Genomic DNA, 12,678 nt, shown 5'->3' with positions numbered 1-12,678 from the left:
TAACTCTCTCTGCATTTGATTATTGTTTATTCAAGTGTACAAATATTGTACATGCAGTTATATAAATGAAAAAATGATATTTAAACACATTTCGGTTGTTATAACAAATCATTTTAATTGAGGGTTAAGAAACCCACATGACTCTATCAAAGATCAAACTATTAAAGAAAATAACAAAGACAAATATCAAACACAAGTTATGACAATAACTTTGTTCAAAGCTGTTTGTGTCACCTCTCCACATCACTAATGTTCCTCCCTGTCGTCGTCCTGTGCATGGCAGCTACATCCAAGAGCTGCTCACTGAGAGTCAGGTCTGATGAACATGGATAGATGATGTAGCCGTGTTGTCTGTGCTTTCATCAACAGATAATTAAAAACACAAGTACCTGCTCGTCTCTTAGCTGCTGTGTTGTTAGATTGCTGCTAGTTCATGAACTCGGTCTGCGATGGTGTTTCTTCACAAACTGACATTTGTAAAAGTCTGTATCTGGTCGGCGCTCTGCTCACATACCTTCAGCATGCACTGGGCTGTAGCTGTGTAAATATATTCTGCTGTGATTGCAGTCTGCCTTTTAATTCTTGGACAGTTTGATGTTTTTCTTGGAGGCTAAATTTAGCTCCGTGTTTGGTGTCAAAATGCCGACGTGAATTGTATCCTTCATCACCGACACGCCTCATAACACAGAAGACAGACCCGTTTTTCTCCTTGAAGCACAAACATGTATTTGTTTTCACATCTTTCATTACATTTTCTTCCCTCTGCATCAATTTTTCTCTTCGTGGACATTTTGGGATTATTTGTCGATCTTTTTCAATCGTTGGAAAACCGCTTTACGGGCTGTTGCCTCTCCTGTCCACCTGTTGTGATATGCTATCTCATAATTTCAACTTTCTATCTCATAATTTCGACCATGGGGATACTTTTATTTTCAAGTCTAACTTTTAATTATTTTTCCAAAAAAAAAAAAAAAATCTTTTTATTTAAAAAAAAAAATTTTATTTGCTGGCGGATTCGCGGGCCACATAAAATGACGTGGCGGACCAGATTCGGCCCGCGGGCCTTGAGTTTGACACATGTGCTCTAGTGCAATCACCGGGTTACTTGTCCAATACTTTGGTTTGTGACCACATACTTCTCCAAACGTCTTAGCTGTCCGTGGAGTTTAGCACCAATTAGTAGGCCGGTTTCTTTGATTCTTACATGACCTCGATCATAATTGCTTTCCTTGCTATTGCCTATTGTTGTTCACATGCCTGCTTGTTTACATGAGAACATTTTAGCCAAAATTATGTCAGAATACAGCAGTGTTTTCACCTCCATAATACGTTTTGGGCATTGTGCAGACATTGTTAATTTTTGTTTACAGAGCCCAAGAGTTCATTATTATTTTGGTTGTGTGGCTTTGTTTTGTTTAATTATAAAGTTTTTGTAATGGTGACATGCCTATTCCAATTGCTGAGGCTATACTTGCATTATTATGCTGTTAAATTATCATTATATTAGTGGCATAGATGGTGTTAAAATGACAAACATTGTTTATCTCTGGGACAATATATGGCCCAACGACAGTATTGTGACAGCCCGACCAATTAGCTAATGCTAGCCTGCTAACACACTAAACTAAGATACAGTTCCTCCTTGCACCGCTCGCCCGGCTGTAGACTGGTACTCTTCTCCGTAAGGTTGAGGTTGAACTTATTTGCTGATGATAGTAATAATAATAACTTTATTTATATAGCACCTTTTAAAAACAGAGTTTACAAAGTCCTTTGACAGACAAAGCAGCAAAAGCAATAATAACAATAACAGAAAGCTCAGTGAGACAGTAATAATTTCAGTCACCTCTCTCTCCTATAATCCCTTTGGCTGCGGATATTTATTAACTGTATAATAAGTTTTCCTGCTTAATAAGAGCTGAAGCGTGTTTTAAAATGGACGTGTAAACAGACGTGTATTTAAATATTGTGGGGGTAGTAGCACTGTGTTGTTGTTTTCATCTCATTCTGGAATATTTGGACTCTCTCTTTGACCTTCTTCTGGCTTATAACGTGTGCTTGTGTAAGCCGAGACCGAAACCCGGCGAAGGAGGAGCCTCGTCTGAGAGGCGTGGGCTGTGAGGCGTGGGCTGTTCCGTCTTTTGACATAATTGTATGGTTGAATACTTTGCATCATCAAAGGAACTGGTTTGTCAGTTGTTTTTTTAAGCACATGCATGGGGGCGGGTGTTCTATGGCCTGTTCAAACTGCACCACCTTCTCCTCGATCACACCTGAGGACCACGTGCACGCGTCTTTGCGTCATTTAGCAGCAAATCTGATAAGATCCTCTTTATCCTTTGAACATGTTAATATGACAAAGACCTGCTGCCTTCAAACAGGTTTGCTTGAGCCGTGCTCAAGGTGAAGAGGAGGCGGAGGTGAAGTATGATACACATTGTTTTTACAGATGTTTATCCAAGTAAAAATGTTGGCAGGGTGCACACTCCACATCTGGAGTGAGTCCCATCTCTCTTATCCTTATCTGATACCTGTGAAGGGACGGCCTGCTGATTCTGTCACTCGCGCCAATGAAATTTCAGCGTTGCATGCCGTCCTTATCTTAAGTGTTTTATCTGCTATTCTGGATTTATTCAAATGGTATGTCAATTACTCACCCTGTGTTACCTTGAACGCTTGAAGGAAACTCTGTATTTCTCCGCATGCCTCTTCGTGAACTAAGACTTGCGCGTTAAACAAAAGCAAAACCATATCAAAACGCTTGTTTACAAACTCTGTGATATCCGAGTCTCGTTCTTCCAGTTTTACCAGGCTTACTACTTCCCAAACACCTTACTATTTATAACACTTCCGCATAAAGATCTGAGACAGTTTACCGGCATGTTGTGTCTTGGGTGTCGTCCAACTCCAGGTGGTTAGCTTGGTCGATTAAATCTGTGAGAGGGACAGACTTTAGAAAAGACTGATGTGTGTGTGCGTGTTGTTCGGGTTGTTTGTTGACGAGGCGTTATAATTATGAAAGGTGAAGCCACGTAACATGGAACTTTGACGACTGGAAGTACAGCACCACTTAAAGTTAAGTGTTTCACATCTGGAAACATGGTCTGTTCATAAATCGTGGTCGTCTGTGCAGTAGAAAGACGCTTTATCTTTTTGAAATGCTACACGACTGGAGGAAGAAGGGCCCGTGAACAACCGAACAACCGAAGAATGCACTGGGCAACCGATTGTTGCGATGATCCACTTTCACGACGAATGAACGACGAAAAGAAACATCTGCTGCATCGCATACTTACATTGTTCCCTCTTCTCCGTTCTCGTCTCCTAGTCGGAGGCCAGTAGGCTTCTTCTCCCCGCACCTGAGATGTTGCCATGTGATGGAGCGACCTCGGAGCCATAAGCCCACCACCACCTCTGCTCCATCATCTCCACTCCAAGCTGTTTGCTCACCGCTGAGATCTCACCCCCCCCCCCCCCCCCCCCCCTTACTCCCTTTATCTTTGCGCTGAGCCCTGGACAAGGCCAACCACATGACTCACCCACTGGAGCCCTAGATCAAGTAAGTAAGTACGACTGCCGTACGTCTCACTCTGAAGCCACGGGTGAACACTGATGCCTCGCACAGCCCAGCGAGTATTTTCGAGAGGTTGTCCTTTTCACTGAATATTCCTCGAATACTATTATCGTGTTATTTACTTCATCGACTGGCAATGCATTTGTTATTATTTTAGTGTGTGTACTGCGCCTCTCGCTAAGGCTTAAGGCCATGCTTGTCTTGGGAGTGAACAGAGGTCAATATTTAGTCTTCAGAGAAGTGAAGCGAGACAAAAGGAGCTGGTTAATGTGCACACGTGTGCACTGTGTGTGCCTGGACGTGTTCTGTAATGTTGCTAATGGGGCGGCAACTAACGATTGTTCTGATCTGTTCCGTCTGCTTCGATTAGGCGTCTCGTCTATGTATAAATAATGTGACGGTGAAAATAGTAGGTAACATCATCTTATGTATTGTTTTTTAAGAACACCAATCAAAAACTCCCAAAATATTCAATTTACATATTTATAAAAGAGAAAACCGCAGCAAATCTTCACATTTGACAATAGCTTTTGCGGCTCCAGACAAATTTTATTTGGTGGAAAATAGAGCAAAATGGCTCTTTGGATAGAAAAGGTTGCCGACCCCTGTGTTAAGATTTACATTTAAAAAATAAATATGCTAAAACTTTGGACACTATCAAGTCATGAAAAAACAGACCGTGGGTTAGAGGGTTTATTTGTTTTATTCCGTACTTAAAACAGAGTGCATAACTGGCTGCATTTGAAATGGTCTCATCAAAGACTTAATGGTATATCAATTTAATTTTGGAGAGGCCCAGTTAGTCCAGGAGAGATAATAACTCTCTCACTGGCCTCTTTGCTTTATCCCCCTGTGCTGCTGTGCACTCTGAGACTTGAGGCCCCCAACACTGGCCGCATGGCTCTGAACATCCCAGCATGTGTGACTCAGCCTCCAGTAGCGTTTCACGAGTTGAAGTGAAGACACTCGCACTTTAAATCACACAGGGACCAGGAGAGTTCAATAAATGATCAATATTCATGTGTGAATTATCAGTCTGGCAGAGAACGTGTTTGAGATTGAAAATGCTCTGTGAAAAATGAGCAATGACACACACACACACAGAGGAAGGCAGACATGCCTGTCTAAACAAATGACGTCATACGGTCATATTCATCATTTTACTGATATATTTATGGGTGTATTTAGTTTCTATTGATGGGATCTAGAGAGTACATATTCTTCTGTTCCCAGAAGGCAGACAAAGGACACTTCCCCCTTTTATTGAGCAATGTAAATACTTTTACATTTAGGTTATACGTACTGCATTATTTACGAAGGCTCATTTTCCTCATATATTATACTACATCTCACATTTCTGCTCCCATTGCATCACAGATGAGCAAAGTGACTATGGGCAGCAGTCCACTGGCTATACACAAAGGAGTCTGGCGTAGTGTGTGTGAGTTGTGTGTCGTCCAAGGTAATCTCTTGCTCTTTGGTAAACATCCTGGATCTGGGTGTACACAGATGGTGGGAAACAATGGGCTGGAACTTGACAGGGTTTTCATTGGAGAAGGCCGGGACTCTTAAAGGACAACACCAGTGTTCACAAATCAGAGTATGCGTGCATTACTCATGCCCAGCTTCCATCGCATTCCGTAATGTTTCTAACATTGTCCCAACTCCTTTTAATGTCACAGTATGAGACTCTACTTGTATAGGCCTTGTCAGAGTGAGAGGTTATCCATTGATATGCTGTATCCCCGATAAACACATTTTCCTATAAATTCTTCACAATAAAAGCCCCCCACATTATTTAGTTATTCAAAAGCTTTTATTCTGAAGCAGCAAAAAGTTGTTTCGAGAAAAGATTCGTCAGCCGCCATAAAAATAATTAGGCGATTACTAATTCATCATTTTAAAATGAGGTTTCAGCTTTATATTTGTGAATAATCACTGGTTTTCCTGGTATTCTATTACAGTAGATTGAATATATTTGGGTTTGGACAGTTGGTCGGATAAAACAAGACATTTGAAAGTGACACCTTGGACTCCCTTTGAACTATAATGGTTCATTGTAGTCTTTAAAGTTATTTTTAAACATGATAACTTGCTGCTTCCTTGCCTTACATTATAGGAATTTGAACATCTCTGGGTTTTACAAAAGCAATTTGAAGATGTCAACTTTAGGAATTGTGGTTGTCATTTTTTTTGACGTTTTTAAAGATTCATTAATTGATAGGATAATCACATTTATTGATAATTGAAACAACAGTTGCAGCCCTGATTGTGATGGGAACGTTCCACTATTTTCTGACGTCACTGATTCATTTACAGTGAAGGTGTTGCAGCCCTGATCACGTTTGCGTTCGTCTTTGTCATTGTTTTTCACGTGCAGACTTTCAATATGAGTCTGCTGCGTCTTAATTAATACACAACAATAACATGTCACGGTGAGGCAGACGTAGCACCGTTACAGTGACGGCAGTGTGACATACTGTCGATGATGTGAGTGGTGTGAGAGAGTTTCCGTGCATAACAAATGCTTTTAAAAGTATTCCAGGCTACATTTTGTGGTTATTTAATGGCCAGATCAGAATTTGGGAGCAGCCTTTTCCTGAATACATGTGCATAAAGCAGCGTGGGGATTTTTGTTGCAAATTGCGATACGGCCGACTGCGGACAGGAGGCTGACCTGTCGGTGTCTGTGAAGGTGTGACCGACTTCATAACTTTTAGTTTTTCTGTTATTGTCAGCACTTCCCATCGAGGTTTCACACTTAAAAAAAAAAAAAAAGCATCTGCCGCATTAAAGACACATTTCTGTTTTTCATTTCTATGTACTCCATGTGAAGCCCAGACGCGGCGAGCATTGTCTGACCACAGCAAACGAATGGCGCAGACCAGGAAACAGCAGGGCCTCTCGCAGTGACAGGGTTGTGTGAGAGACTGCAGGCAGATGGTAACAAACACAGCGCGCCGAAATTATTCACAGACTGCAGGGAGTGAATGAATGCAGCTGGAAGCATGAACACATTTACCTTTCAACCCCGACGCTTCGCGACCTTGTTTATTTATTTTTCAGCAGCTCTTTATCACACTGTAGAGATGAGTTAGTTCAGGGAAAACCGACACTTCAGTACCTTGAACTCATGACAATATTTAGCCTTACTCACCGCTACCGTAGCTTTTATTGAAGCACTTCTCTGAGAACGCTTCAAGGAACTAAGAGATGATGCAGCAGGGGTCTCAACTGTCTATTAATGCAGCTGCGTCAATTAAATAGTCTTTACCGGTTTTCACAATTTTGAGGTATGAATCCTTTTAAATATCAATGAAGCTTTGCTTGTAAGGATCACACATACAACAGCAGAGGTATAAATAATAAAGCTGACCGGGCCTTATCAGAGGACCTCGGGCTACGGGCTGGAAGCTCAGCCAGGTCCACGCAGTCGCGGAGCCTTATGAATCTAGATTAGAACAAGCTTCTTGGATGCATTTACAGACATCAGATAGCTGCTCGATCCAAGACGCACAAAGTGACGACTAAGTGTAAATGAAGGCAGCCGCACTGCTGCATCACTGTAAATACAAACAATCTTAATCAATATTTTACTTTAAAACAATAATTCCATTTAAATCTTTCCACACAGAGAAAAAAAATCTGTCAGTTGACAATGAAATCCAAACTGCATAATAAATAATTGCTCCCTTTTTGATATCTCTTAAAATAATTCATATTTTAATGTTCATACTAGAGTAATATGAGGTATTATATTGGGAGGGAACCCGCTGACATTATGAGCACTGGTCAAACACAGTGTTGCTTCATGGTGATTGCGCTCCAATACTCCACCTGTGTTCATGCAGCTAAAGAGTTCATCAACTTCATTTATGTTCATGATGCTGCTTTTTTCAAGAAGGGCACGGTCGGGATGTGGAAAACAAAGCCGGCTACCATCGAGCGGAATGACTTGATCATCAGCACTCACCAGGTCGGAGGAACTGTTGTTGATCAGGTACACGATGTCGACGGCTCGTTGCGCTGCATGAACGCCGAAGCCATCGACCGCGCACGAGCCACGTTTCCCTCGTTGCTTCTAGGAAACCCGATTGATTGGCATGTTTTCTGGATGCTAAATTAAATCAACAGAGCAGCTGGTGTTGCCTGGTGCGTCATGAAATGTAATGGTAATCCTCTATGTGGTACTGTCTTCAAACATTTAACGACCCAAATAATTAATGCATTCATCAAGAAAATAATGGGCAGATTAGCTGACAACGCCATCTTGTGACGTCCCCAGGTGTGTCCAACGGCGGTAATTATACTCCAGACAAAGTCCTGGAGAGAGAGCCCAAAAACAGCCAAAAACACGCCAAAGAAACATCCTGTTGGTATCCGAGAACAAGCTGTTTTATTGATAAATTATAACAAGTGCTACTCGAGGGTTGCTAAATCTTGGATCGATTGTGTGATTCTTGCCTCTTACTCTGGCTAAACACCAGTCGGTTTAATGAAAATCTCGCAATTGACTAAAACACTTCAGTGGGTGAACAGAGGCCGGAACATCCACACACATCCAGGGACCACTGGTCTTTATGGCGCACGGTGTTTCCTGCAAAGCTTATGTTGATAAGTCGCTTTGCAGCACCCGACACCGTGACAATGGCTGCTTGTTTTGTGCGGTTAACCCCTGAATTTGAAACACTTTGTGCGTGTCTGTAGTTTATTTGTGTATGTTTATGATTTACGGATTGTTATTGACAAGACAGAAAGGATGTGGTTTTACAGATCAAGAGACTTGAGTCCATCCTGATGTGCTCAAGATTCAATTTAAGGCTTTTAGACTCGGGGAAAATCTTTAAGGAACCTGATTTTAGTCAACAGGCTATGAAATAAGAAACCCCGCCTGTCTCTACAGTTTGCTGAACACGACAGAACTTCACCTCCTTTACTGCTTTTTGTGGATTTGTCTGAGTATATGGATGAATGGAATGGTCTTAAATTCAGTTTTTGATGGCATCCAAAGGGTTTTAACGTAACTATTTGACCTGATGGATCGTGCACGGACCCCGTGGACTCTTCCTCTTCACGCGGTGGGCTTCGTCAAATGTTGCACCGTTGCCTGTTGCCACGGTTACCCTCTCGACGCAGCGAGAGAGGTGCAGGCGGTCGACTTAGCAGATAAAAGAACGGGCATGAGTCCATTAAGGGAGATGGAAGAGGGATATTAGAGACATAAGAGACACAATATTACAGAGGCTTTTTAAAATATATATATAATGCAAATCCACAACATGCATTCCCACAAACTACAGAGGAAATGTCTATAGAGGCGATTCAGTAACAGCAGGCAGGTTTGTTGCAGAGCTTTATGTTACTTTTTGCGTCCAAATACCAAATGTTATGCAGTTTAAATGTTATGCAGTTTAAATGTTATGCGTAGGGCTCGACTGAATGTCATCTTTTTACATTCCAAGCGTCTTTTTGAGGTTTTCAAATGAAGCTTCAAATGTCTGCCGTCATATTGTACGACGTCGTCACCCTAAAAAAAAAGGAGAGAAAATAAATCTGATTTTGTGTTGCTGTGCTGGATGGCTGCCAGATGATCCTGTTAATACAGGTGTGAGCGGGAGAGCAAACCGGTTTTTACTGTTCTGAAAGCCTAAATGCCAACAACAAGGAATTCAAACTGAATATTTCTTTCGAGATAAACAATGTCGTCAATATCTTTTTTTATATCCATATATTTTGAATCGCTCTGGGATTATTGGAAACGTTTGGATCGCAGTCAGAATTCAGAAACAATGCAGCAACCACTGAAACCTTATTCTACAAATAGTGTAATGCTGAACGTATTAGTGTCGCCTCATCTTTTATCTACAACTGGGCTGAAATAACGGGTTTAAGCACAAGGAACAGACCTGGCAATAACACGTTATGCAAGAAGCTTTAAACTGTTGGGTACAGCCCCAATAAAGATTGCTGCAGCTAGAGTTACTGTTACTATACTTCCAATGATCGGCAGCTTTCATTCTTTTGCCTTTTTGTGCGTCAATTCTGACATCACTGTTTTCTTTCTTCATTTTTATCTATGGAGAGTTTTGTGAAAGTGTCGACTGTATGCTTGTATTTGTGTCTTTAATTTAGAGACACAGTTGTGGTCCGTGTGCAACTGTTTACAACCCTAAAAAATAAAAAAAACGTATCTTTTGCTTTTCTGTTTTTGTTCTGCTGAACTGTGACCTCAAACCAAAATTCAAATGAGCGGTAAATGTTGTGATCCTTACCACGAACATTGTGCCGTATAATAAATACATTTCGATGCCCCGCTGTACAGTTTCATCAACGTATTCAAAGATGGTGTCGCTGGGAGTAGTGACAGTTTCAGTAGCTACTTAACACTTGTGTGTTTTGGGAAACCGACTGAAGTACTTGCTCTAATGAAATGGAACATTCCATTAACGACCTTTCCTTGCCGTACCGTGTGTTCTTCCTCTACAGGTCAGTTAAAGCTGAAAATGAGCGCAGTAGGGGAAAACCCCTTGGACCCTGCCACGCCGGACTCACGCAAGAGGAAGGGCTCACCATGTGACACATCGGGGCAAAGGTAAACACCCGGCCTCCGACCTCGTTCTGATACCGACACTGTTTACAAACATTACAGAAATACAACTCTAACGTGACCGGAAATGTTAACTCGGGGTACTTGGGGGGGCCCAATAGCTGGTGTAACAGCCCAGCTAGCATTTCTACAGCAGCTACATGCGGCTGCTGACCTGCACATACACTCGGCAGCGTCCTCTCCCTCCCTCCCTCGGTCACCACGCCTGTGTGTTCTGGCAGGCCAATGCACTGACCTACTTTTTCTGTTGTCACTCACTCTCTCACACACACACACACACACACATTCCTATTTTTCATGTTTACCACATACCTTGCTGCAACTCGTCGGTTTGGAAATGTGTTATTGAATCTGGAGAATATTGTCCAGGCTGTGCATAGACTCTGAAGTTAAAGGCAGATTTAAGTTGCCATGTTTTTTTACTTACGGCAACTTTCTTGTTTACGTATCGCAGAAACAAATCACAAGCAGCCGGTTGAGAAACCACGGCACTTTTTACAGCACATTGTGATGTTACTTAAAAATTTCCCAACTCTGAAACTGATCATTTAAACCACCTGTTTGAAAAAGAAACAAACTGTCGTGAGCAGACGTTCAAATGTTTAATTTACATTAAACGGCACCATGTTAAGACGGACTTGAACAGAAGTATCAGGAGATCAAGTAAAGATCAGGTCTGCTACAGATTATTTTCTTCTTCATTTTTAGAGTGTCGGTAATCAGCAAAATAATAATCACAACTCCTCAGAGCTCACATCTCTTCTTTTGTCAAATTAGAGCTTGACGGGTTTCTGTTTTGAGCTTATTGCAGATATATTAGTATCGATGTATAAGTTGCAAATAAATAACAAAATAATGTTGGTGGCGATTTGGAAACAGTGTCTTTGTTACATTGTTGTAGATTGTTACCAGATAACACTGGACGTTTTCAGTTCATAGTACATGATCTTAGTCACAGTTCTCTATTGAAACGTACATTTAAAGGACCCTGATCACATAATAGTGATGCCTCCGCGGCAGTCCTGGCCCGAGTTTGCGGTTTGTCTGTCCGTCCCGGTCGAGTGAACGGGCTCTCTTTCTCCGCAGTGTGGAGAAGCGGAGACGGGAGCTGGAGTGCCGCTACATCGAGGAGCTGGCTGAGCTGCTGTCGTCCAACATGGGCGACATTGCCAGTCTCAGTTCCAAGCCCGACAAGTGCCACATCCTCAAGAGTACCGTGGACCAAATCCAGCAGATGAAACGGCGTGAGCAGGGTGAGGACACGCACACGCACAATGGACTGATTTGCGAAAGGCTGAACCAACTATGCTGCTTTGAAGACGTTCGCATGCTTTAGATTTGCGGTGCGAGAAAGACATTCTTCCCAACAAATATTTTTTTTGTTCTGCAGCCTTTACAAAGGTTTTCTGATTTGCGTTTGTTTACCCCCGACAGAGAAAGCAGCTCTTCTGTCTCCGGATGATGAAGTGCAGAAGAGCGACATCTCCTCCAGTAGCCAGGGGCTGGTGGAGAAAGAGGCGCTGGGGCCCATGCTGCTTGAGGTGAACAACACACACACACACATTTACTCACCACCACCATCGCTGGGATTTTTACTCCCAACTCAACACACACAGATTTTTTTTTTTAAATTAATGAGTTACTCCTCTTCCTCTCCTCATTTTAGGCCCTTGATGGGTTCTTCTTCGTCGTCAACCGGGAGGGCCGCATCGTCTTTGTTTCAGAGAACGTGACGAGCTACCTCGGATACGCCCAGGGGGAGCTGATGACCTCGAGTGTCTACAGCATGCTCCACGTGGGAGACCACAATGAATTTGTTCGCAATCTGCTGCCCAAAAGCCTGGGTGAGTGAGCCGGGACTGTGGGTTTTAACTCGGTATGCGTGAATCTGCTATCCAACACTTTATATCATCGGTGTAAGACGCCAACATTTGTTTTTTTAAAGATATTTGGTAATTGCATTTTCGGTGTCTTTAAATTTGACAGTTTCAATGCTGACGACCCTGTTAAGGAGATCAGTATTGGCAAAGTCCATAATACGGATGATTAACGGAAAATACTGTAGCTAAAGCACATTTGAAGAGCCATGAAGAAAGGCAGCGTGATGAACTATGAACAGTTTGAATGCATTCAGATATAAATGCTCTTCACAACGCTGAAGAATGTTCCAGGAGAGCGAAGAAACGGTATGTCAGTGGAGAGTGTGTGTGGGGGAGTTTGAGGAGCGAGGGAAGAGTGAAACACTGTTTCTTCCCTGTGATAATGTTGTTTTAATTCTTAGCCGCAACCTCGAGAATCGCTGATGATAAAGAAAAATGTAGGGGGGCCTGTGTGGGATCGTATGAGGACAATAGATAAAGGAGGGCACTAGGCGCCACGGTTGAGCCGTTGTATTGTTTTGATCTTGTAATCTCTTTTAATGTTGTGCCAGCCACTACAGCTCTTCCTTCTTCTCAGAGAGGGAGATCTTTAAAAACACACTCTTGTAGAGAACTAG

The 12,678-nt window shown here is 42.2% G+C and overlaps 1 protein-coding gene across 1 annotated transcript in view; it reads left to right on the top strand.

Moving 5' to 3' along the window:
- Window positions 1–12,678, top strand: part of ncoa1 (nuclear receptor coactivator 1) — a 32,965-nt gene that overhangs the window by 6,717 nt on the left and 13,570 nt on the right. The window contains exons 2-5 of the mRNA XM_079291249.1: window positions 10,061–10,166; window positions 11,268–11,434; window positions 11,616–11,722; window positions 11,848–12,025. Of these exons, the coding sequence (XP_079147375.1) occupies window positions 10,078–10,166; window positions 11,268–11,434; window positions 11,616–11,722; window positions 11,848–12,025 (541 nt within the window). The 5' untranslated portion in view covers window positions 10,061–10,077. The remainder of the gene's footprint in view (window positions 1–10,060; window positions 10,167–11,267; window positions 11,435–11,615; window positions 11,723–11,847; window positions 12,026–12,678) is intronic.

Source organism: Melanostigma gelatinosum, assembly GCF_949748355.1.
Source record: "Melanostigma gelatinosum genome assembly, chromosome: 19".
In the NCBI taxonomy this organism is placed as follows: domain Eukaryota; kingdom Metazoa; phylum Chordata; class Actinopteri; order Perciformes; family Zoarcidae; genus Melanostigma; species Melanostigma gelatinosum.
The sequence above is the reverse complement of the archived record's forward strand: the minus strand, read 5'-3'. Positions and strand labels throughout refer to the sequence as shown.